This window comes from Rhinatrema bivittatum, chromosome 4, assembly GCF_901001135.1.
Source record: "Rhinatrema bivittatum chromosome 4, aRhiBiv1.1, whole genome shotgun sequence".
NCBI lineage: Eukaryota > Metazoa > Chordata > Amphibia > Gymnophiona > Rhinatrematidae > Rhinatrema > Rhinatrema bivittatum.
Window position 1 is genome coordinate 191,564,253 of NC_042618.1, and position 24,886 is coordinate 191,589,138.

Consider the following 24,886-nt stretch of genomic DNA (forward strand, 5'->3'; position numbering starts at 1 on the left):
TGTTTAGAAATCCAGGAATCCCACATGCGCCACTTGCAAGTCACCTCACTTAGTATAAAAGTTGAAAAGAACAATGGGAAGGAAATTCACCTGGAGGAAAGTAAATGTTGTCTGAAGATGGCCAAAGACCCTTAAGACTTATTAAGTATTTTCCCCTTTATCCTATCAGTCTGTGTGGTCACTGGATTTAATATAATTTCATATCTCTGGGTCTGCTGGAAGTAGATCTGCTGTTCTCTTCCCTTTCATCTATTCTATGTTCACCCTTTCCATCGTCAAAGCTCAACGCAACAGCCTCCCAATGGAGGTGGTGGGTGGGGGGGGGGGGGGGGGGGGGGAAAGCAGTAACATTTCAAGAAGGCCTAGGATAAGCACAAAGAATCCCTCTGTGTAAAGAAGTGAAGGGAAGCCAGAGATGGACTAAGATTTATGGCACTGTAAATTGAAGCAAATTGGGCACCAAGGATGGGGCTTATAAATCCTTCCATATCTTCCTTATCACATTCTGTGTTTCTATAGAAGCTTTCCAGTAATCTGGGATTTTTTTTACATTTATTTTTATTTGAAATTAAATTTACATAGTCATATTCTTATGACAAGCAAAGGCTAATCAAAAAAAGAAATATTTCAATTAGAAACAAAAAGAAACACGAAGAAATACATAGCCTTAGTCCACAATAATAAGGGGGTTGAAAATATAGGCATCATGAGAGTATGAAACATAAGAACAATTATAACAAGAAAAAAAAAGCATTAACTTGCTACATGGTCATGATATTTATTTATTTATTTATTAACTTTTATTTACCGACATTCGTGAAGCACATCATGCCGGTTTACAAAGAACTCTTATTTACAAAGTTTACAAAGATATCTTATTTAAATTTAAACACCATTGTTGGGCACCACAATTGGAGGCTTCTTCTGGTCAAGAAAAAAGCGCAGTTGGTAAGGAATAAAGAAATGATATCTTTTACCAGCTTATGTAACAATGCACTTACATGGGTATCCTCATCTGTCACCCTATTTTTTTCCTCGGTGAATAATGATAGCAGGGAGATCAATTTGAATCAGCTTAATTATTTAACCTTAATAAACTAACTTTCCATTTGAATTATGATTTAGCTTTAGTTGAACTCCTTAACTTCTGAATTTTCACTATAAGCAAGGTATGGAAAATCTGGGTACTTTGCTCACTAAAGTCACTGCCTTCACCTTCTACCTGACACTAGACCTGGATCTTCTGGTCAACATCACCATAAAGGAATTCTTTTTCAAAAACATAGGATCTATTTGTTTGCTGGTATTCTCAAATAAACACGCCTCTCCGTAATGTTTGCTGCTCTCCTTTCCATGTCATTTCTTTTTATTTTGGCATTATAGAGCAACCTAAACCAGAGCTTTTTAAAAGAAATTTTACATATGTACAAGTCCCTGCCCCAAATGGATTGCAATCTAAAATTATTAGTATTATGAAAACCAGATTTTTCTTTCTTTCTCCAGAGCTGGAAACAAAAGGGTTAACGTACAATTTTTGTTCATTAGCCAGCCAGCACCTTAAGGAGGAGGAGAGGGAGAGTGAGAGTAGAAAATAATTTAACCCATTGAGTCAAGTGAGTGAGAATTTCATTACTATCAGCCTCACTGTTACCTGATTTAATTTATTCTGACTATAAAATTATATACTGACTTTCAGCTATGGCGATGAGTTGAAGAGTCATGTGTTGGATGAGCTTCATCAAGGTTGGCAGTTATCCGCAAAATAGAAGAACCAACTGAATATTTTTCAGTGTGATTTTTGTTCATAATAATGAGATATTCTTGTAAGATCACTGAAAGTGAATTTCACTGTGTCTGGAGTGGAATATAACCTCCCTAAAACATTGCGACTTGCAAAAGATAAGAACAAGTTACCGGAATCCAAGATGGCGCATGAATCTGGAACAGCATTTAATGCCTGTTAAAGGAAATACCTAAAGGGGTTTCGGCAGCTAAAGAAGAAAGATGGAGCAGACTTCAATCTTCTCTTGATAAAATAAGGGAAGGTTTTGATAAACAAGTGACCCAGCTGAGTTAGATCAGTGAGTTACTGTGCAAGAAATGGTGCCAGGGAATCTGGAAACACAAATAGCAGTGCTGCAAAAAGAAAATGAAACTTTTAGGGATAGAACTGAAGATCAGGACAATCATGGTAGAAGGGACAATATTCGAGTAATTGGACTACTAGAATCTGTAAATAGCAACAGATACATGTACAATTTTCTATATGTGCCCCTATGTAAACCGTTGTGACGGTAATATACTGAACGACGGTATAGAAAAGATTTTAAATAAATAAAATAAATAAACTGATACACTGGCTCCAAGTATGGCTTCCAGAACATCTTGTCCTGTCTCTAGAGACTGAGGCCTAGATTTTCTAACACACCGCGGCGTCGTGAATCGCGTGGGGCAGGGGGGCAGGCCTGCGAAAGCCGGCAGCGATCACACCTCTGTGGGTGCGATCGCTGCCGGCTTTCACACCCAATAGCACCACCTTTTATGATGGCGCTATTGGGCGCAAAATAGGCAGTGAAAAGGCTCCTTACCCTTTTCACCATCCACGCTGTCTTCACGGCATCCGCCCCAGTGCTGCCCCGACTCCTCCTGTTCCGGTCTTGACGCCGCCCCTTTTTAGTGATTGCACGCGAAAAGTCCCTTTTCGCATGCGATCGCTTTGAAAAATGACCTCCTGAGTCTATTGTAATAGAAAGGGTGCATAGGTTGGCCCGCTTAAAGAAAATATAGTTCAACCAAGGCCCGTAATAGCACGGATCTTAAATTTTGCAGATAAAATGAAACTTTGGCGGGTGTACCTACCCAAAGAAGAGGTTAATTATGAAGACATGAAAATTCTCTTATTTAATGACACAGAAGAGCAGTATATTTTTATCTGCATAATTATCTTGTTGTCTATGACTCTGTAGGAATGGTTTTAATTACAGATATTATGCCAACTCCGATTGATTTTTATGTTGATCACTGTAATCTTGCAGATGTTTTCGTTATCCTCCATTATTGCTCCAAAGTGATATTCAGGGTAAATACGGGACCACATAAACCAGGTCTTGATTTCATTATTGCTAAAGTGTGATATGTGGCTATATGTTATGCTGGAGACAATCCGGATGTGGATCCTTGGGCCGACTGGCCCGAGGGAACAGTCGGTAGGCAGAACTCCCACTGGGCAACAGGATCTTCACCTGGAAACCCGAGACTCCTCCAGAGGAGCTGTGGGAGCCCGGGTTGCTAGGACTTAGGAGACTTCGCCCTGGAAGCCCGAGGTCCCCCCAGGAGGAGCCCGTAGGGACCCGGACCGCTGGGACTTAGGCGAGGCCGAAGAAACCCAGGAGTGGAATCCGGACCGGAGTCTGGGCCGGCAGCGGGCGAGCAGAAGCCGGTGTCACGAACCGAGGTCAGGGCAGGCTGAAGAAGCAGGAGTCGGAGTCACGAACCGGAGTCAAGGCAGGCTGAAGACAAGCAGGAGTCAGGCAAACCGTGGTCAAGGCAGGTAGCAGGCAGCGGAGTCAGGCAGACCGTGGTCAAGGCAGGTAGCAGGCAAGCGGAGTCAGGCAGAGCGGAGTCAGGCAGGTAGCAGGCAAGCGGAGTCAGGCAAACCGTGGTCAAGGCAGGTAGCAGGCAAGCGGAGTCAGGCAGAGCGAAGTCAGGCAGGTAACAGGCAATCCAGAACGCAACTTAGAACTACAGGAAGTAGTGAACCTCGTTGCAAGGCAAAGAAGGGAAGGGACTGCAGGGCTTAAATAGCCCTGCAGCGTCTGACGTCATAGAAGGGAGGAGCCGGGTTTTCCCGCGCTGGTCCCTTTAAAAGTGGAGGACAGTCGCGCGCGCGCGCCTGGGGGCGGGACTGGCCGTGAGGCCACGCCAGCGGCAGCGTGAGAGCCGGCGCATGGCGCCCGGAGGCACTGCAGGCCCGCGGAACGCGGCAGCTCCCCGGAAAGCAGCGGCCGAGGTCCTGAGACCGCGGAACGCGGCAGCTCCCCGGGACTCGGGAGGAAGGTAAGGCCTCGGGCGCCAGCGTGGCGACCGAGACCGCAACAGTACCCCCCTTCTTACTCCCCCTCCGCCGAGGACCAGGTTTCCCGGGATGGTCCAAATGAAATTGAGTGAGCAATGATTTGTCCAAGATGTTTCGAGCTGGCTCCCAAGAGTCCTCCTCGGAGCCACACCCCTCCCATGCCAGTAGGTATTCCCAGCGACGGGCATGGAAGCGAACGTCCAGGACTTCTCGAACCTGGTACGTAGTCTCTGAAGATGTAGAGGAGGATAGCGCATCCGTGGACGGATGATGGTACCGGGACAGTACCACTGGTTTCAGCAAGGATACGTGGAACACGTTGTGGATGCGAAGTGAAGACGGAAGGCGAAGTCTGTAGGAAACGGTACCAATACGCTCCGCAACCTGAAAAGGCCCACAGTATCGAGGGGCCAACTTACGAGAGCGGTTAGGTAGTTGGAGGTTCCGAGTGCTTAACCACACCTTGGTACCTGGCAGAAAAACTGGCGCTGGTCGTCGATGACGGTTGGTATACTGCTGGGACCTTTTTGCTGCGGTGGTCAGTTTGAGTTGAATCCTCTTCCAGAGATGATGTACTTGCCGTGCTGTGGCTAAGGCAGCAGGTGATGGAATGGAAATCGGAAGCGGCAAAGGAGGCCTTGGGTGACGTCCATACACAATCTGGAAAGGGGTTTGTCCAGTGGCAGCATGGGTATGGTTGTTGTAGGCGAACTCTGCCCAAGGCAGGAGAGAAGTCCAGTTATTCCCTTTTTCGGAGATAAAACTGCGAAGGAAGGCTTTAAGAGTGCGGTTCGTGCGCTCTGTCTGACCATTAGTCTGGGGGTGAAAGGCCGTGGATAAGTTTAATTGGACCCCAAATTTTCTGCAAAGGGCACGCCAAAAACGAGCCGTGAACTGTGGCCCTCGATCCGATACGATACTCTGTGGTAGACCGTGAGCCCGGAAGACGTGAGTAGTGAACAGGAGTGCGAGTTCAGGTGCAGAGGGCAGCTTGGGCAAGGGTACCAGGCGAATCATCTTAGAAAAACGGTCTACAGTTACCCAAATCACCGTATTGCCCTCCGAGAGGGGCAGATCCACTACAAAGTCCGTGGCTATGTGGGACCATGGTTCCACGGGAATAGGCAGCGGCTGCAGGAGGCCCCAGGGCCGACCACTGGGCGGTTTTTGCCGGGCACATACTGGGCATGAGTCAACATATACTCGGACGTCTTGTCGCATTCGAGGCCACCAATAATAGCGGCTAAGCAGGTCGAGCGTCCTCTCCCTGCCGGCGTGACCCCCTGAAAGCGAGTCATGGGCCCAAGCTAACACCCTTCTGCGGTCTTTGTGGGAAACCACCACTCGTCCAAGAGTGGAAACTGTAGTGCTAGCTAACTGGATTTTAGCGGGATCTATGATGTGTTGTGGAAGGTCTTCCTTCTCTTCCTGAAGCTCATAACGGGAGAGTGCGTCAGCCCGTACATTCTTCAACGCGGGTCGGTACTTCAGAATGAAATTAAAACGGTTAAAGAAAAGGGACCATCGTGCTTGTCGAGGATTAAGACGTTGGGCCTGGTTAAGGAACTCCAGGTTCTTGTGATCTGTATAAATTGTAACCGGATGGAGGGAGCCTTCCAACCACTGTCTCCATTCCTCCAGCGCAAGTTTGACCGCCAGCAACTCCTTATCCCCAATGCCGTAATTGCACTCGGCAGAGGAGAACTTCTTAGAAAAATAGGAGCAGGGTAGGAGATGTCCGGAGTTAGAGACCTGTGAGAGGACCGCTCCCACAGCAATGTTAGAGGCATCGACCTCAACAAAGAAGGGCCGTGTTGGATCTGGGTGGCGTAAACAGGTATCCTGGAGGAACGCCTCCTTTAATAGTTCGAAAGCCTCACAAGCTCCCTCAGGCCAGAGACGAGTGTTTGCCCCTTTCCGAGTTAATGCGGTTAAAGGAGCCACCAAGCGAGAGTACTGAGGAATAAAGTGTCTATAGAAGTTAGCAAACCCCAAAAAGCGTTGTAATGCTTTCAACCCCTCAGGTCGGGGCCACTTCCTGATGGCGGTTACCTTGCTGGGGTCCATCCGGAAACCTGTAGAAGACACTATAAACCCGAGGAAGGGTAACGACTCTTGTTCAAATAGACATTTTTCGAACTTGGCATACAAATGGTGGTCTCGTAAGATCTGGAGTACTTGTCTCACATGTTGCCGATGGGAGGCAAGATCCGGGGAGTGTATGAGAACGTCTTCCAAATAGACGATCACGCAGGAATGCAATAAGTCACGCAGAATCTCATTCATTAAGTGCTGAAAAACAGCGGGAGCGTTGCACAGTCCAAACGGCATTACTAGATATTCATAATGGCCGTCCCGGGTGTTGAACGCCGTCTTCCATTCGTCCCCGGGACGGATTCGAACCAGGTTATAAGCGCCGCGGAGATCCAATTTCGTGAAGACTTGTGCTCCTTGGAGTCTGTCCAACAACTCCGGAATGAGGGGAAGCGGATACCGGTTCTTCTTGGTGATAGCATTGAGCCCACGGTAATCAATGCAAGGCCGCAAGCCTCCATCTTTTTTGGCAACAAAAAAGAAACCTGCTCCGGCGGGGGACTTGGAAGGGCATATGAAGCCTTTAGCCAGATTCTCAGTGATATATTCGGACATGGCCCGGGTCTCTGGCTGAGACAAGGGATAAACTCGTCCCCGTGGGGGAGTAGTACCCGGAAGCAACTCTATTGCACAGTCAAAAGGTCGGTGTTGCGGTAACAATTCCGCTTTTTCCTTGGAAAAAACATCCTGAAAGTCAGCATACGGAGCCGGTAGTACCGGTACGGTGTGGGCCAGCGGAATCCGTTGGAATCTTTTCACTTGGAGGCAGGATTGGAAACACTCCGAACTCCACTGGGTAATCTGAAAATCTTTCCAGCGAATCACAGGAGAGTGTTTCTGAAGCCAGGGTAACCCGAGAACCACCGGATATACTGCTCTCTCCAACACTAGCAAGGAAATCTCTTCTGTGTGTAACAAGCCCGTCTGCAAAATTAACGGGACGGTCTCAGTGGAGATGCACCCTGATAAAGGAGTACCCTGAATAGAAGTTATCCGCAAGGCAGGAGTCCTAGGTCGCGTAGGGAGATTCAACTGTTGCACCAAGTCTTTAGTAATGAAGTTGCCTCCAGCCCCTGAGTCAATAAGGGCTTGTGTGAGGAAAGAACCACCTGGATAATCCAAGGTTACTGGCATAGTACATTGAGGAGCAGGACTAAGGCAGCCTAGGGGACACTCCTCCTTTACACCTAGGCGCGGGAGTTTTCCGCCCGTTCTTTACACTGGGCAAGGTAATGGCCCTTTCCTCCACAGTACAGGCACAGTCTCAAGTCCCGGCGTCGCTGCCTTTCTTCGGGAGATAAAGATGAACGACCCACTTGCATGGGCTCGTCGGCGGCAGTTGTAGGTGAAGAAGTAGTTCCTCGTGACCCCGAACTCGAACCCGAATTCGAGGACCTGGGAATCACGGACGTCGAGCGTCGGAAAGGGCGCCCCTCTTTCGCCCTCTGCTGCAAACGCCGATCAATACGACCCGCTAAGTCAATCAGGGAACTCAGGGTCTCCGGCAGGTCCCGAGCCGCTAGTTCGTCCTTAATACGACTGGCTAAGCCTTCCAGGAACACACCCCGGAGAGCCTCATCCTGCCAGCCTACCTCGTGGGCAAGGGTGCGAAACTCCAATGCGTAGTCTGCCAAAGTCCGTGACCCTTGCCGGAGCTGAAGTAACTCTGAGGTAGCGGAAGCCTGTCGTGCTGGCTCATCGAAGGCCGCTTTGAACTCTTCCACAAAGCGATTCAAGTCCCCCAGTGCAGGATCATTATTCTCCCACATGGGGGAAGCCCAATTCAGGGCCCGTCCGTCCAGAAGGGCAAAAATGTACGCCACCTTGGTACCATCAGTAGGAAACTGGTTAGGCAGTAGTGCAAAGCGCACATAACATTGATTTAAAAACCCTCGGCACGCTTTGGCATCCCCGGCATAGCGAGAGGGCGCTGGGAGCTGCGTAGGGGTCTGAAGGGTTACCAGTGGTGCAGGGACAGGTGCCGGTACTGGAACGGGCGCGGGCGGCTCGGTATCCATGCGAGACGCCAGCCGCTCTACTGTAGCAGCCAGGGAATCCAGGACTTGTTGTTGCTGCACCAACCGCTGGGCCAAACCCGGAATGGCCTGTAGCCCGGCGAGGTCTGCCGGATCCATGGCCTTGCAAACTGTTATGCTGGAGACAATCCGGATGTGGATCCTTGGGCCGACTGGCCCGAGGGAACAGTCGGTAGGCAGAACTCCCACTGGGCAACAGGATCTTCACCTGGAAACCCGAGACTCCTCCAGAGGAGCTGTGGGAGCCCGGGTTGCTAGGACTTAGGAGACTTCGCCCTGGAAGCCCGAGGTCCCCCCAGGAGGAGCCCGTAGGGACCCGGACCGCTGGGACTTAGGCGAGGCCGAAGAAACCCAGGAGTGGAATCCGGACCGGAGTCTGGGCCGGCAGCGGGCGAGCAGAAGCCGGTGTCACGAACCGAGGTCAGGGCAGGCTGAAGAAGCAGGAGTCGGAGTCACGAACCGGAGTCAAGGCAGGCTGAAGACAAGCAGGAGTCAGGCAAACCGTGGTCAAGGCAGGTAGCAGGCAGCGGAGTCAGGCAGACCGTGGTCAAGGCAGGTAGCAGGCAAGCGGAGTCAGGCAGAGCGGAGGCAGGCAGGTAGCAGGCAAGCGGAGTCAGGCAGAGCGGAGTCAGGCAGGTAGCAGGCAAGCGGAGTCAGGCAAACCGTGGTCAAGGCAGGTAGCAGGCAAGCGGAGTCAGGCAGAGCGAAGTCAGGCAGGTAACAGGCAATCCAGAACGCAACTTAGAACTACAGGAAGTAGTGAACCTCGTTGCAAGGCAAAGAAGGGAAGGGACTGCAGGGCTTAAATAGCCCTGCAGCGTCTGACGTCATAGAAGGGAGGAGCCGGGTTTTCCCGCGCTGGTCCCTTTAAAAGTGGAGGACAGTCGCGCGCGCGCGCCTGGGGGCGGGACTGGCCGTGAGGCCACGCCAGCGGCAGCGTGAGAGCCGGCGCATGGCGCCCGGAGGCACTGCAGGCCCGCGGAACGCGGCAGCTCCCCGGAAAGCAGCGGCCGAGGTCCTGAGACCGCGGAACGCGGCAGCTCCCCGGGACTCGGGAGGAAGGTAAGGCCTCGGGCGCCAGCGTGGCGACCGAGACCGCAACACTATATATATTTCTACCAGTTTATTTGATATTAGGAAGAGCAGTATTACTTTTTAGTGAATTCCCATATTGGGATAACTTGCGCAGGAGTAGACTTCTTCTTAATCACAGATATTAAGCCAACCAATCTATGATTTTCTTCAGGATATATACTGTAATTTCTTGGATACCCTGGATAGTCTCCTAATTGCTCCTAAGGATATCCAGGGTACATAGGGGCAGATATGAAACAGATTTAGATATGACTGAGTTTGCCTTCAATTTCCTTGTTGATATTTTTTCCCTTGTTATATTTTTACATTTTATTTGCTTTATTTTTGGTTCTTGAATTTTCCTCTCTCTCTTTCTGGAATCTTTATGGGTAGAAATCCTTTGTGTGTTTGGGAAGACTATAGTGATAGGAGCATACTACCGTCCTCCTGGCCAAGATGGTGAGACGGACAGTGAAATGCTAAGAGAAATTAGGGAAGCTAACCAAATTGGTAGTGCGGTAGTAATGGAAGATTTCAATTACCCAATATTGACTGGGTAAATATATCATCAGGACATGCTAGAGAGATAAAGTTCCTGGATGGAATAAATGACAGTTTTATGGAACAATTGGTTCAGGAACCGACGAGAGAGGGAGCAATTTTAGATCTAATTCTCAGTGGAGCACAGGATTTGGTGAGAGAGGTAACGGTGGAGGGGCCGCTTGGCAATAATGATCATAATATGATCAAATTTCAATTAATGACTGGAAGGGGGGCAGTAAGCAAATCCATGGCTCTCATGCCAAACTTTCAAAAGGGAACTTTGATAAAATGAGAAAAATAGTTAGAAAAAAACTGAAAGGAGCAGTTACAAAGGTAAAAAGTGTGCAAGAGGCATGGTCATTGTTAAAAAATACCATCCTAGAAGCACAATCCAGATGTATTCCAAAGATTAAGAAAGGTGGAAAGAAGGCAAAACGATTACCAGCATGGTTAAAAAGGGAGGTGAAAGAAGCTATTTTAGCAAAAAGATGTTCATTCAAAAATTGGAAGAAGGGTCCAACAGAAGAAAATAGGATAATGCATAAGACAGGCTAAGAGAGAATTTGAAAAGAAGTTGGCTGTAGAGGCAAAAACTCCCAGAAAAAACTTTAAAAAATATATCCGAAGCAGAAAGCCTGTGAGGGAGTCAGTTGGACCATTAGATGATCGAGGGGCTAAAGGGGCACTTAGAGAAGATAAGGCCATCACGGAAAGATTAAATGATTTCTTTGCTTCGGTGTTTACTGAAGAGGATGTTGGGGAGATACCCGTACTGGAGAAGGTTTTCATGGGTAATGATTCAGATGGACTGAACCAAATCACGGTGAACCTAGAAGATGTGGTAGACCTGATTGACAAACTTAAGAGTAGTAAATCACCTGGACCGGATGGTATACACTCCAGGGTTCTGAAGGAACTAAAAATGAAATTTCAGACCTATTAGTAAAAATGTGTAACCTATCATTAAAATCATCCATTGTACCTGAAGACTGGAGGATAGCAAATGTAACCCCAATATTTAAAAAGGGCTCCAGGGGCGATCCGGGAAACTACAGACCGGTTAGCCTGACTTCAGTGCCAGGAAAAATAGTGGAAAGTATTCTAAACATCAAAATCACAGAACATATAGAAAGACATGGTTTAATGGAACAAAGTTAGCATGGATTTACCCAAGGCAAGTCTTGCCTCAGAAATCTGCTTCACTTTTTGGAAGGAGTTAATAAACATGTAGATAAAGGTGAACTGGTAGATGGATTTTCAGAAGGTGTTTGACAGAGTTCCTCATGAGAGGCTTCTAGAAAAAGTAAAAAGTCATGGGATAGGTGGCGATGTCCTTTCGTGGATTACAATCTGGCTAAAAGACAGGAAACAGAGAGTAGGATTAAATGGACAATTTTCTCATTGGAAGGGTGTGGGCAGTGGAGTGCCTCAGGGATCTGTATTGGGACCCTTACTTTCAATATATTTATAAATGATCTGGAAAAAAATACGACAAATGAGGTAATCAAATTTGCAGATGATACAAAATTATTCAGAGTAGTTAAATCACAAGCAGATTGGATAAATTGCAGGAAGACCTTGTGAGGCTAGAAAATTGGGCATCAAAATGGCAGATGAAATTTAATGTGGACAATTGCAAGGTGATGCATATAGGGAAAAATAACCCATGCTATAGTTACACAATGTTAGGTTCCATATTAGGTGCTACTACCCAAGAAAGAGATCTAGGCATCATAGTGGATAACACATTGAAATCGTCGGTTCAGTGTGCTGCGGCAGTCAAAAAATCAAACAGAATGTTGGGAATTATTAGAAAGGGAATGGTGAATAAAACGGAAAATGTCATAATGCCTCTGTATCGCTACATGGTGAGACTGCATCTAGAATACTGTGTACAATTCTGGTCACCGCATCTCAAAAAAGATATAATTGCGATGGAGAAGGTACAGAGAAGGGTGACCAAAATGATAAGGGGAATGGAACAGCTCCCTTATGAGGAAAGATTAAAGAGGTTAGGACTTTTCAGCTTGGAGAAGAGACGGCTAAGGGGGGGGGATATGATAGAGGTGTTTAAAATCATGAGAGGTCTAGAATGGGTAGATGTGAATCGTTTTTTTACTCTTTCGGATAATAGAAATACTAGGGGGCACTCCATGAAGTTAGCATGTGGCACATTTAAAACTAATCGGAGAAAGTTCTTTTTCACTCAAGGCACAATCAAACTCTGGAATTTGTTGCCAGAAGATGTGGTTAGTGCAGTTAGTATAGCTGTGTTTAAAAAAGGATTGGATAAGTTCTTAGAGAAGAAGTCCATTACATGGTATTAATTAAGTTGACTTAGATAATAACCACTGCTATTACTAGCAATGGTAACATGGAATAGACTTAGTTTTTGGGTACTTGCCAGGTTCTTATGGCCTGGATTGGCCACTGTTGGAAACAGGATGCTGGGCTTGATAGACCCTTGGTCTGACCCAGTATGGCATGTTCTCATGTTCTTATGTTCTTAAAGAAAGGGATACAGAGATCTTGAGGCTTACTAAACAATTATATACTCTAAAGGCATAACATGTTAAAGATATGGCCACAGAAGTTAAGGACTTATTGGATGATACTAGGAAACATTTGTTCCATTTATTGCAACAAAAGTGAGTAGTCTACTGGCTCATCTTGTGTCATCTCGTATATCTCGACAATATATTCTTCAGATGTAAGATTAAAAAGGAAAATCAGCTCATTTATGCAGATATTGCTCAAAATTTCATACAATATTACAGTGATTTGTACTCAGAAAAAGGGACTTCCCTCCCTGAAATGGAACAATTTTTTGAAAACTACACCTCCCACAAATGACATACTATGCTGGGCATGCCATTAACAAAAATAGATCCTTCGACTTAAATTGGAGAAGGCTACCAGCATAGATGGCTTGAGCTCTGAGTTCTATAGAATTTCAAATACTTCTATACCTGATTCGCTTCTGCTTGTGTTTGCCCATTGCTTGAATGTGGGAGCCTTTTCTGATGAGGCAAACCAAGCACCTATAATGGTATTCCCCAAAGTAGGTAAAGAGTTGACACTGTCAAAATCTTACCACCCTATCTCTTTAATTAATGTTGACATAAAACTTTTAGCCAATGTATTAGCGAATCAACTGAGTCAAGTCATTCTTTGCCTAATTTCAATAGATCAAACAGGATTTGTTTAGGATAGACATGGTGTAGCCAATGTGAGGAAGCTAATACAAGCCTTATATTCCAAAGATCAAGTTAATAAAGATTTCATAACAACTAGTTTAGACTCAGAAAAGGCATTCAATCATGTACTATGAAAATATTTAATCTGGGTCTTAAATAAATTTGGTCTTCCCAATTTGTTTATCAATTCGATCTCTCTTTTACACTCTAAACCACAGGCACGTATTAGACTAATATGGTAACTTTTAAAAAGATGTGCAGGAGCATATGTGCGTGCATTTGCTGGCTTGTGCCCATGGATGTGGATAGTTTATAACATATGTGCGTATGTTATAAAATAGGCTGAGCGTGTGGGCATGTGCGTGCAATTTTAAATGGGCATGCACATGTACACGTAAATCTTGCTTCCACTGTGTAAGTGGGGGGATTTTTAAAGGGGCAGCATCCACTCCATTACCAGTTTCACCAATTCGTTCCCAATTTGCCCAGGCAAGAGATAGCACTTCCAAACTCCCTTAGTTAGCCTCCCTTTCCCCGTGTTAGCACCAACCCATAAAATCCTGCTGACTAGTCTAGAATTTTTTATTTTATTACATACATGACATCCATAGCAGTAATAAAGTTACGTGGCAGGGGACTCCGGCACACACCTGTGTGCATAAGTATTTATGAGCACATCTCTTGGCCTTCCCCCAACTTGCCCAAGCTCCGCCCAGACCATGCCCTGCCCATTTTTATTGCCTATATCTACTACTTATTACTACAGAAGTATGGCTATGTATAATTGTATTTCTATATAGCTTGCAGTGTGGTGTAATTTCACTGTCTTCTGTTATAAATATTTTTAAAAAATTATATGCCATCATGCACAACACAAATGCAACCCAGGGAGATGTTGCACCTTCACATACTTACAAAAGTAGTCTGTTTGCAGTTTCTGGCACAACCCAGTTGATTAACATTGAAGCCATCTGCTAAGTAGGTACATCCACTAAATGCTGCACTCTGCAGAGCAGAAAAGAATAGGAGTTAATATGGTGGCAATGTCCAGGAAAGCCCTGTCCCTAATCATGAAACCAGATCACTGTACTGGTTTAGAGATTGCTACCCAGTGCAGACTTCATATAAATGAAGATCTGAAGCAAATCAAGGAGCTCGTCATAGGTCCAACGTTAACAAGATCTAATGACAAAAGCCATTTTGGAAATATAGATTGACTAACATCTTAATGCCATTGTCTGCATAGCATTCTGGGGCATGTGTCAGGCTGAGTTCACAGAAAGACATTATTCAAATGAACAGTGATGATGTCTGGCAGTGTTACATTTTAATGCAACATCCTTGTCATGATGATTTGTGGTAAGTCTGTAAACATCAAACAAATTAGAGAGGTAATAAAGGTTTGAGAAAATGCCAACTACATAGTACTCTATCAGTGTAACTAACCATAAGTAAGAAAACTAATTGTTCAAAAAATGATTTAAAAAAATAATTTTGAGAGATTAGAGAGGATCTCATATAGAAAATGGGTAGATTTTCTCAGACAAGATTATGCTTATCTATTTATTGATTCATTGATTGATTTGCGTATTTATTTATAACTTCAATTTTTTTAAACTTTATGTTTATTGAAATTTCAAATATTAAATAAGTATACAAACTTGTAGTAACATATATAAGAGGCAATAAATCACAGTACTATACATAATAAAGAAGAAAAAAGAGAGGAAAATAATTAAGCATAGTTCACCTCTAATGTAACATTAAGGAAATATGGGAGAGATACCAAGATAAAAATTAAAGAGCAAGACAAAAGAGAAAAGTCAAGGAAAAAGAGAGGCTAAACAAAAGCTCCAGGGTACACAACATGCAATAAAAAATATAATAAGAACATCCATAAACACAGCAAAAACAATATCAAAACAATTCAACAAAACATAAAATATAATCAATTCTCCATTCTTTATCTATTATTTTGTGCATGCAATATATAAATATTTGTCTACCAAGAGGGCTATTACAAAGGGTGGGCAAGAAGGGTGATGTCCCTGGAGGTGGGGAAATGTCTTGTCACCCTTTTGAATTAGTCTGTGAGTCTGCGTTCACCAAGCCTGAAAGGAAAGGAGGCTGCCGAAAGCAACCCTTGCCTGGGGCATTGTTTTGATCAGTCACTGCCCTGCCTACCAATCCATATGGGTCCTTAAGTTAATCCTAACCAAAACTTGAACTTATGTGCTATTTGTTTCACATTAATTTCAAAGAAAGGCCTGTACTACGCTGCATCCTTATTATGTTTCTTGCCCTAAAGTAGTTAATATTCAAAGCCATTTAGTTGGATAAATCACAAGATATGCAACTAGATGAGTTTGAATATTCCTTATACATATTTGGATCACTTTTATTCAGATAAGTCTGGCCAAGATTTAGGTGAATAAGTAAAGGATATGCTAGGGGCATTATGGTGCAGAGACAAGTTAGCTGAATAACTTATCCAGATTAATGCCAATATTTGGACTTAGTGGATTAAGGCCTAGATTCATCATTCGCTGTAAATAGAGCAGAATGATCACCTGCGGGAAAAAAAAGGAGCGGCTGCATCCCAGCAGTGCGTTTTTGCCCGCCATGGTTGCAGCCGTGCTGCATACTATCGCCCCTGTAACACTAATGAAATAGGTGCACCTATTTCTGGCACTACTGCCGATGATAATATGCAAAACATTATCGCCCGCAGCGCTTCCAGCCCCTCATTATTCCTAACCCCGCCAAAACCCCTCCCTTTTTTATTTTAATTTACAATTTACATATTCAAAGCGTGATGAGGTAATTACCGCAGTAATGCATGCGATAAAGCCTTATCGCGATTTGATGAATGACCCGGTAAGTTATTTGGTTATCTCCAGCCATGCCTGAGAGCAGATTTAAGCTTGTCCAGGAACATGTTCTCGGATAACTTGGTACTTAACTGGCTATATTCAAAGGATATATACAGGGGGAACAAAAACCATGGCAGTGTCGTAGGCCTCCTGGCCCGATCCCCTTCACCCTGGTGAAGAGCAGAAATCCCTGGTGGTCAGGCCCTCTACCGCTAAAGACCCTAGAATAAAGTAGACAGACATAGCCCTATATTCCCTCCCCTAGAATTGCTGAAAAGGCACAAATTTTGGCAGTGAAACCCTTCTCCTTCTTGCCTTGCATCCATCCCTACCCCATACTGTCCACCTTGCCAGGAACTCACTGAAGCCGGAAAGAAGCTCTCAGTTTATGGTTTCACTTTGACACTTTGAGAGCCATGCTGGTTGCTTATGCGACTGGCGTGGCTGTCAAAGCAATGCTGGATGTGCCAGGAGCTGGGTGCTTCTTTCGAGCTCCCAACTCCAGTGAGAGGTATGGGGACTCCAGGTGGGGTGGGAGGGTGTGGGTTTCACTGCTGAAATTTGTGCCTTTTTATTGATTCCGAGGTCGGTGGCAGGGAGGGTTGTTTCTGGCCCTATAGGTCAAGTACCTTGTAAATTTATTCTGGGGGTCTTTGAAGGGTTGGGGGGTTTGACTGCCAAGCATTTATGTTCCTAATTGGGGTGGGGAGGATCGGGCTGGGAGGCTATACCCTATGAATTTGAAGTGCCTGAGAAAGCAGAATATAAATAAAATAATAAATAAATAAAAATAAGGTGGGTTAAGGGCAAAGTTATCCAGGTATATGTACCTAGATAACTTCTAAACATAAAAGTCAGTGTTCAAAGACAGCCAGTTAGGTTTCAAAGTTATCTGGTTCCATATAGCCAGATGCCTTTCTTCAGGGATATCCAGGATAACTTATCGGGCTAACATTAGTTGGATAAGTGTCCATTCTAGGCTTTTTGAATATTGGCTTCTCAGGAATTATCTAAGGGATAAGTAAATTGGCTGCTGTGCATACGCTGTAATTTCTTCTTCATAGTTACTTGGTTTACTGGATGAAATAACTTTTTGCTCTATGAAAAATTGGAACATGTTCCTTCTAATGTAAGATGGCTACTATCCCTTCTTAATTAATACTTTATTCGTTTATTTTTAATTTCTTTAAAATGACTCTGTAAGATCAGGAAACCAACTAGGGATAAACTGGGTCAATCCTGATTTTAACCCTATTGCATTTACAGACTTGCTTTTCTTTTCTAATATAAACCTGGCACCACAAATGCATGTAGTTAGGACCAGGACTGCCTTAGTCTTTTCTGATGACATGGAGCCATTTGGAAATTCTAAATCCTTAGCTTTTCAATGTGTGTAAAAATCTTTTTACAAACTTACTGCGATTTTTCCAAACTCACTGATGAAAACTTTCCTCTGAAGTTGTGGCCGTAATAGCTCTAACATTTAGGGATAGTTGTCCCATTTTTGTAAGGTAAGAAGCTATACTGAAGCCAGGGCTGGTGCCGTATGCAGACCAATGGAACACTGCTCCCCCAACACACCCTGAGTTGAGTGCCCTCTGACAGTGGTAGATATATAGTGTTATGGTCACCTTCCTACAGTCTCTCTTTTTCTCTCCATCTCTCTCTCTCTCTCTCTCCCCTAGTGAGTGCTCTACCCCTTCTTTCACATTTTGAAAATGGCACCCTCATGTTCCCCAGTGGCGCCCCACCCCCTGCCGCTGCCCTAGGCAGCCGTCTAGTCCAGTCTAATGGTTGCGCTGGCCCTGACTGAAGCACAAGAGGAGTTTGCAAAGGACAGTCCAGAACACAATGGGATCTGAATTGCAACACAACTCAAGGAATGCCCTATGAATCTGATTTTGCAGTCGGTCAGCAGGACCTCTACTTGTCCATTTAAATATTGCACATGAAGAGGATGAGATTTACTATTGAAAAGTGCCATGACCCAGCTGAACATCAGCTTTCAGATTTCTCTCCTGCTCCTAAGGAGATCCATATTCAAAAGCCATTTAGACGGATAAATTAAAAGTTAACCATCTAAATGGCAAAACCAGCATTTTCAGCCACTTATCCAGCTAAATTCTATTCAGACAACTAATTATCTGGCTAGAATTTAGCCGGATAAATTGGGGCATTCTGGGACGAGCATAAGATGTTCCAGGGAGAAGTGGAGTTCACCAGATAACTTATACAGCCAACTCTGATATTCAGATTTAGCTAATTAGCCAGCAATGGTGTGGCATCCCAGCTAAATTAGCTAGATAAGTGTATCTTGCTGAGCCGCACAGTAGCTGAATATGGACCTCTACGTGTCTTACTCAACTGTCATATATTAATCTGAATACTGTTCTTTTTTTTTTATTTTGGTAAAAGCAATAAGACCTTTCAAGGTATGGCTCAGCATATTGCATGTTAGCCTTTTATGTTTCTGTGGTTGCTTGCAGATGCCCTCAAGTTTTTTCATGGTCTGTGCTGTGTGTTGCACACAGAATTTTCAGTTTATATGTTATCATTTTAAACAACATAAGTAGTTACCACTTCTGTGCTGTTGAAGGGACAGGCAGGAAGAGAATCACAGTGGCCACAATCACTCTGGAGAAGAATAAACAAGGGGGAGCATCAAGCAACAGTATATATTTTATTTATTTAGGTGTTTATATATCGTCGTTCCAAAAGAAGATCACAACGGTTTATAAAATCAGCATTAATATTCTGGATCGACATTCATATTTTAGGTCAACACAACAGCAAATACATATTCCAGGTCAACACATGAACATCAAGTACATGTTAACTAGGGGGCCATGAATGTAGTTTGTAATCTATAATTTCCATTTCATTATCCTTCATGCATTAATCAGTAAGTTGTCATGTTGCACTTTACATCGCTCAATACTTATTGTTCATTTTACTAACATTAATTTATGATTTTTGTCAGTGTATTGATATTTTAAGTTAAATCATATGTATTTCTGAAGAGCCATGTTTTCAGTTCATGTTTGAAACTCTTACTTTCTGTTATCAGTCGTAATGTCTCTAATAGAGAATTCCACAACCTGGGGCCTGCTATGGAAAACATTTGGTCTCTTATTTGTGTTAGATGTGTACTCCATGTTGTAGGCACATTTAGAAGACCTTATTTTGCGATCATAGGACTCGCTGTGGTGTGTATGGTTGAAGTGACACTCCTATTAAGCAAAGGTTAATGTTGTTGATGATATAAAAAAACAGAGTTAATACTTTATAATGAATTCCGGATTGTACAGGAAGCCAGTGCAGTGCTATCAGTGAGGGGGTGATGTGGTCAAATTTCCTTGTCCTTAGTAGGAGTCTAGCTGAGGCATTTTGCAGTATCTGTAGTGGTTTTAATAGTCCTGAAAGTAGGCCTAGTAATAGGCAATTGCAGTAATCTATGTTTGAAAATATTAGTGTTTGTAACACAGTGCGGAAGTCCTGTAATGTTAGTAATGGTTTCAGCCGATGTAATATTCTCAGCTTGGAGTATCCAATCAATTTGCTTATGTGCTTTTTCATTGTAAAGTTCACATTGAACTGTATTCCTAGGTCCCATATTTGAGCTGAGGGTGTAATGTTGAAATTACCCAGATCTAAGGTTGGTTTGTGTGTGTTTAGTGTCAGTTTCAGCTGAGATAGTTTTTTGTTGTAGTGTATTTTTTCAAATGATTTGTCGCATGGGATGTAGAATTGTATGTCATCTGCATATAAGAAATTGATTCCTAGTTCTGCTAGTAATGTATACAGAGGCAGCAAATAAATGTTGAACAGTGTAGCTGAGAGTGCTGAACCCTGGGGGACACCTATATCGATTGAGAAGGTATCAGATATGTGATTGCCCAGTTTGACTTGGAATGATCTATGTGCTAGGAAGGAAGATTACCTTTTGATAACATTTCTATTACAATTTTTCTCAACTGATGGCATAACAGGGTATGGTCTACGGTGTTGAAGGCTGCTGTTAGATCAATTAGTACCAGGATACAGGATTAATCATTTTCAAACCCCTGTAGTACAGGGTCGGTTAGGGAAATGAGTAGAGTTTCTGTTGAGCGATATTTTCTGAACCCGAATTGGTTTGGGTTTAGAATATTATTGTCTTCTAGGTGGCTATCTAATTGGAATAACACTGCTTTTTCTAGGACTTTAGCGATGAAAGGCAGATTGGATATTAATCGATAATTGGCCCAATCATCAATTCTGCCAGTTTTATTTTTTAGGATTGGTTTAATCACAGCTTGTTTTGCCCCAGTGGGGACCAGTCCTTCTGATAGGTAGTGGTTGATTATGGTTGTGATTGTTGATTACGCTGTATACTGTTTTCAGGGAATTTGTGGGGATTGGGTCCAATGGGTGGATAGCTGGCTTAATTTTTGTAATGATTTGGTTAATTTTGAGTTTAGATATTATGTCATATGTGTTCCATTTAGCTTGCCCATTTTTTTTCAAGTTCTTTTGTTGGTAAGCAGGTGGAGAACTGTGCTTTTAACTTACTGATTTTGTCTAACAAATAAGGGTCGCATTCATTGCAGGAATTCTTTGAAAAGAAGTAGTTATTCAAGGTAGAAGAAGATGGGTCCTTGATTAAGTTTTAACTGATTTGAAGAGTAATTTGGAATTAAATATTACACCATGGATCTGTTTAGCATAATAGTCTTTTTTTGTTTTATTGATTTGTTCACAGTATTTTGCTAATAGGGATTTGTATTTTTCAAGAGATTCCGTTGATTGGCATTTCCGCCATTGCTTTTCAGATTTTCTCAGTGTCTGTTTAGTGTGCCTTAGCTCATCGCTATACCATGGCTTCTTTTGTTTAGAGGTATTGCGTTCTTTTCGGAATGTTTTTGTCTGGACTAGGCTTAGGTTATCAGCTATTTTGTTGTTGATTTTATCCCAGGAGTCAAAAGCTGAGACGGCATTATCTTGATTAAAATCAATAATTTTATTTTAATTGTTTCTTCAAGTATTGTCGGTTCTATCTTTTTTCTGTAGGTGAAAGATTATTATATGAATTAGTTTGCTTTGTGTTGAGGAGAGTTATTTCTGTTTTTATTAGTTGGTGATCAGACCAGGGCAATATGTTGTGAAAAGAGTTGATTATTCAGTTTCTATAACTGGCAAATATTAGGTCAAGGATGTGTCATGCTTTATGAGTGGTTTTGGTTACAAATTGTGACCAATCCATTGCTTTCATGGTATCTAGAAAGATTTCACATGCCATAGTTAGGTATGCTGTCTACATGTAGGTTAAAGTCTCCTACGATTAATGTAGATTCAGGTGATGGAAACACTTTAGTGAGAATTGCAATTAGAAGTGAGCAGTCTTTTTGGAGTATTCCGGGTGGGCAACTGACTATACCTATATTTAATTGTGGTGATTTTAGTATTGCCACCTCGTAGGGAGGTTTAGTCTCAACTTTGTAAGGTTTAAGTTTAAGTTCTTTTTTTTTTTTTTTTTACTAATTATTAATAGACTCCCACCTTTATGTTTGTATCCGGGGAAGTGAAAGATATCATAGTTGGGGTGATCAATTTGATTTAAGAGAACATTATCTTTGTTTTTCAGCCATGTTTCAGTAATGCAGAAGATAATAGGATTTAGATCTTCTAGTAGATCATTTATATCAGTGGGATTTTCTTTGACAGTGATTGAACATTTAATAACAGGAGAGTAAACATTGGGCAGGTTGAGATTACAGGAGAGTTGTTACTTATCGTGGGGTAGATCAGCTTTGTACTCTTTCTTTGCTTGTGTTTTGAGGTTTTCCGAAGGTTTCCATATATTCTCGTCCTGTGATGGTTTCAATGAGGTGGGTCAGCTCCATTATAATAGTTGTTTGGTAAGGGTGAGATTAAGTAGTTACTTTGGGCTTCACTTCAGACACTCATGAAAGAGCACACAAAGGGGCAAGCTCCTTTGTTGTGCTCCTTTCGTGTGCACGTCTGCTGGTGCAAGAACCTCTTGGCTTCGCCTTGGTGTCCTTCAGCCCTCAGCGTGGTAGGAGGGCGGGTTGAGGGGCAGTCTGCAGGCAAGCACAGGCCGGCCAGTGCCAGCTTCTTCTTCCTTTCCTGGGGGGGGGGGGGGGGGGGGGAGGAGGGAGCGCCTCCGTTGCTCAGGACCCCCTCGAGCCTTACCACTCTGGGAGGAGCCGGTGTCAGGGCCTTTTCGCCAAAGTGCTGGATGCTCTCAGTCCCCAGCGGTGACAGACTGAGATCCTACCAAACATATCCTGAGGCTTAAGAGTGAAGTTCTTTCCTGCCATAGTACACAGAAAACAAACCTATTTGGAGGCACTAATCAATGAGAGAATCCATAAAAAGTGCTATAGTAACTTTTCGGTGTCATTCCTGAACTTGACAAGTTTATTTCGATTTATTCTTTTTGTTGGTTAACCTTCTAGTATGTATGCACCCTCAACAAGGTCTCTCCTGCAATATTAAAAGACAACTATTAAACCAGGCCCCTGGTCATCTGGCTCCCCATGTCACCTGAAGCAGGGGATGCTATAGAGGGAGAAAGGTCTTGGCCTAAGTGCTCCTGGCAACTGTATGCTTTCCATACTTTGGTCTAGGTCTTAGGTGATGATGCTTAAGGAATATAACTTCAGTGATATTTATAACAAAGCTACTGTATTTAGCAATGGTGCTGCTCTGTGTCTTATAAATATAAGTTGGTATGGTAGCAATTGGCCTTATTATAAGACAAGTTCTTGTTTTGGAAAAATGCATTTCCAGAAACTTTCATAGTTTTATAATTGCAGGCAAGTGAAAAAGTGGTGGAAGATGTAGCGGCATCCTGCTGGGCCAAGGTGGAGGAGGAGTCACCGGTGTCCTTCCAGATCTGGCAGGTGCAGGAGGGAGCACTCTTCTCCTGACAGAGGATAAGTTAGTGGTGTCTCACTTGGGCCTGGCAGGAGAAGTCAGTAGTGTCCTGCTGGGCTTAGAGAGGGGAAGAGGCAGCAGTGTCCTGCCTGAGCAGAAGAGGGTTCAGAAGTGTCCCACCTGGACTCAGGCAAAGGAAGAAACAGCTGCATCCCATCTGGGCTGATGAAGAGTCAGCTGGTTCTCATCTGGACCCAGCAAGGAAGGAGGCAGCAGAGAAGAGGTCAAGATCTAGAAGTACTGAATTGTACTGAATATAAGAGTACCTGAGTGTAACTTAACTTAAGCATATAATCAGGCTCATATGAAATATGTGTTAGATATGTATATAGAAAGCTGAAGTGGTAAGACTGTAAAATGTGTTGGGATCCTGCTGGATGGATAGTGTAGTATTTGCATGACTGCCTCCTATTCTGATACATTGGAAGACCCCTAGAAGGGTTTTGCTATTGGTGCAGAATGTTAGAAGATCTTTGGAAAGTAGAGCGCAGGTGAACTCTTTTGCTGGTACAGTTATGACAAAGACTTGACTCACCATGAAAACATTATAGCGGACTTCATCACACCGATGAGGCAGAATAGGGACAATGGAAGAAGGAATGAGCACGCCATCCAGCATATGAATGACGCCATTGGATGCAACAATGTCTCTTCTAGTTAAGGGCATCCCCGAATTTCCCAAGAGAATTCTTCCCTATGTCAGAGGAAAAAATACAGCCCAGGTCATACTGTATCTCACTGGAAGGCACAAATACCAAAGTGCCATTAAGGTAAAAACAAAGTAAGCTGAAACAAAAAATGTCACACAGTTTTACTTGCATTTGTCAGGCTACAAGAATCCTTCAAGTTTTGATTCAGGACATTATTTCCCAAACTTGTGAATATTCAGCAAACATTTCAGTGAATATATGAATATAATGTAAGCTCCCAAGCTTTCCTTTGCTCAAGCTTACGTTTACAGTGGTTAATGATGCCGGAATGAAACAGTAGCAAAAATTAATGTTCTTCATCTTGGATGCCACATGGCAATATGGCCAGGTCAAGCTGTTCCTGCTCTGTGAACTTCTGTCTTACAGAAATTCAGAGATTTATTATCCTAATATTCTTGAGAAAGGAAACAAATATAAACCCCCACCCCGGAATGGGGCACATAAAATGTTAGAAGGTCTGGCATGTAAATGAGCCAAGTACCGGTCTCTTGTCAAGGTACAAAAAGATTTGGGTTAAGCTGATGGCATAGGGGACCCAGGCCCAGAGGCAAGGATTATGTATAAAGACCTGAGCTGGATAGGAGTCTATGTGAAACCCCTTTATGACTCCCTCCTACCATTAGTTTCTCACTGCTTCAAAAATTACATTAAACAAGGAAATAGGGGCTCAGACCAAGGATATATTCCAACAAACAAAATTGATAAAGGATATAGAATGAGTCCCCTATGAGGAAAGGCTTAAAAGGTTAGGGTGCTTCAGCTTGGAGAAGAGAAGGCTCTGCAGAGATATGATAGAAGTATATAAAATAATGAGTAGAATGGAACAGGTAAATGTGACTTGGTTACTTATACTTTCAAAAAGTACAAAGACTAGAGGACATGCAATGAAGTTACTAAGTAGTACATTTAAAACAAATAGGAGAAATATTTCTTTACTCAATACATAATTAAGCTCTGGAATTCATTGCCAGAGGATGTGGTAAAAACTGTTAGTGTAGCTGGGTTTAAAAAAGGTTTGGACAAATTCCTAGAAGAAAAGCCCATAAACATTATTAAAATGGATTTGGGGAAATCCACTTCTTATCCCTGGGATAAACAGTATGTAATCTATCATACTTTTGGAATCCTGCCAGGTACTTATGACCTACTAGATTGGCCACTGTTTGAAACAGGATACTGTGCCTGATTGTCCTTTGGTTTGATCCAGTGTGGCCAACCGTATTTTAAAAAGCGCCCATATAAGCAAGTAAAAGCCGTGGCACACACATCTAAAAAAATTTCCAAAAAGGGGCAGGGGTGGGATTGGTTTGGGTAGAGCGAGGCCCTTCAAAAGGATATAAACAGG

General features: G+C 43.4%; 1 protein-coding gene across 1 annotated transcript in view; it reads right to left on the reverse strand.

Moving 5' to 3' along the window:
* The window catches only part of STAB1 (stabilin 1), a 335,521-nt gene that overhangs the window by 229,951 nt on the left and 80,684 nt on the right, over positions 1–24,886 (reverse strand). Inside the window, exons 18-20 of the mRNA XM_029599456.1 lie at positions 23,367–23,525; positions 18,470–18,526; positions 13,935–14,024 (exon numbers count right to left, since the gene is read on the reverse strand). Coding sequence (XP_029455316.1) covers positions 13,935–14,024; positions 18,470–18,526; positions 23,367–23,525 — 306 coding nt within the window. The remainder of the gene's footprint in view (positions 1–13,934; positions 14,025–18,469; positions 18,527–23,366; positions 23,526–24,886) is intronic.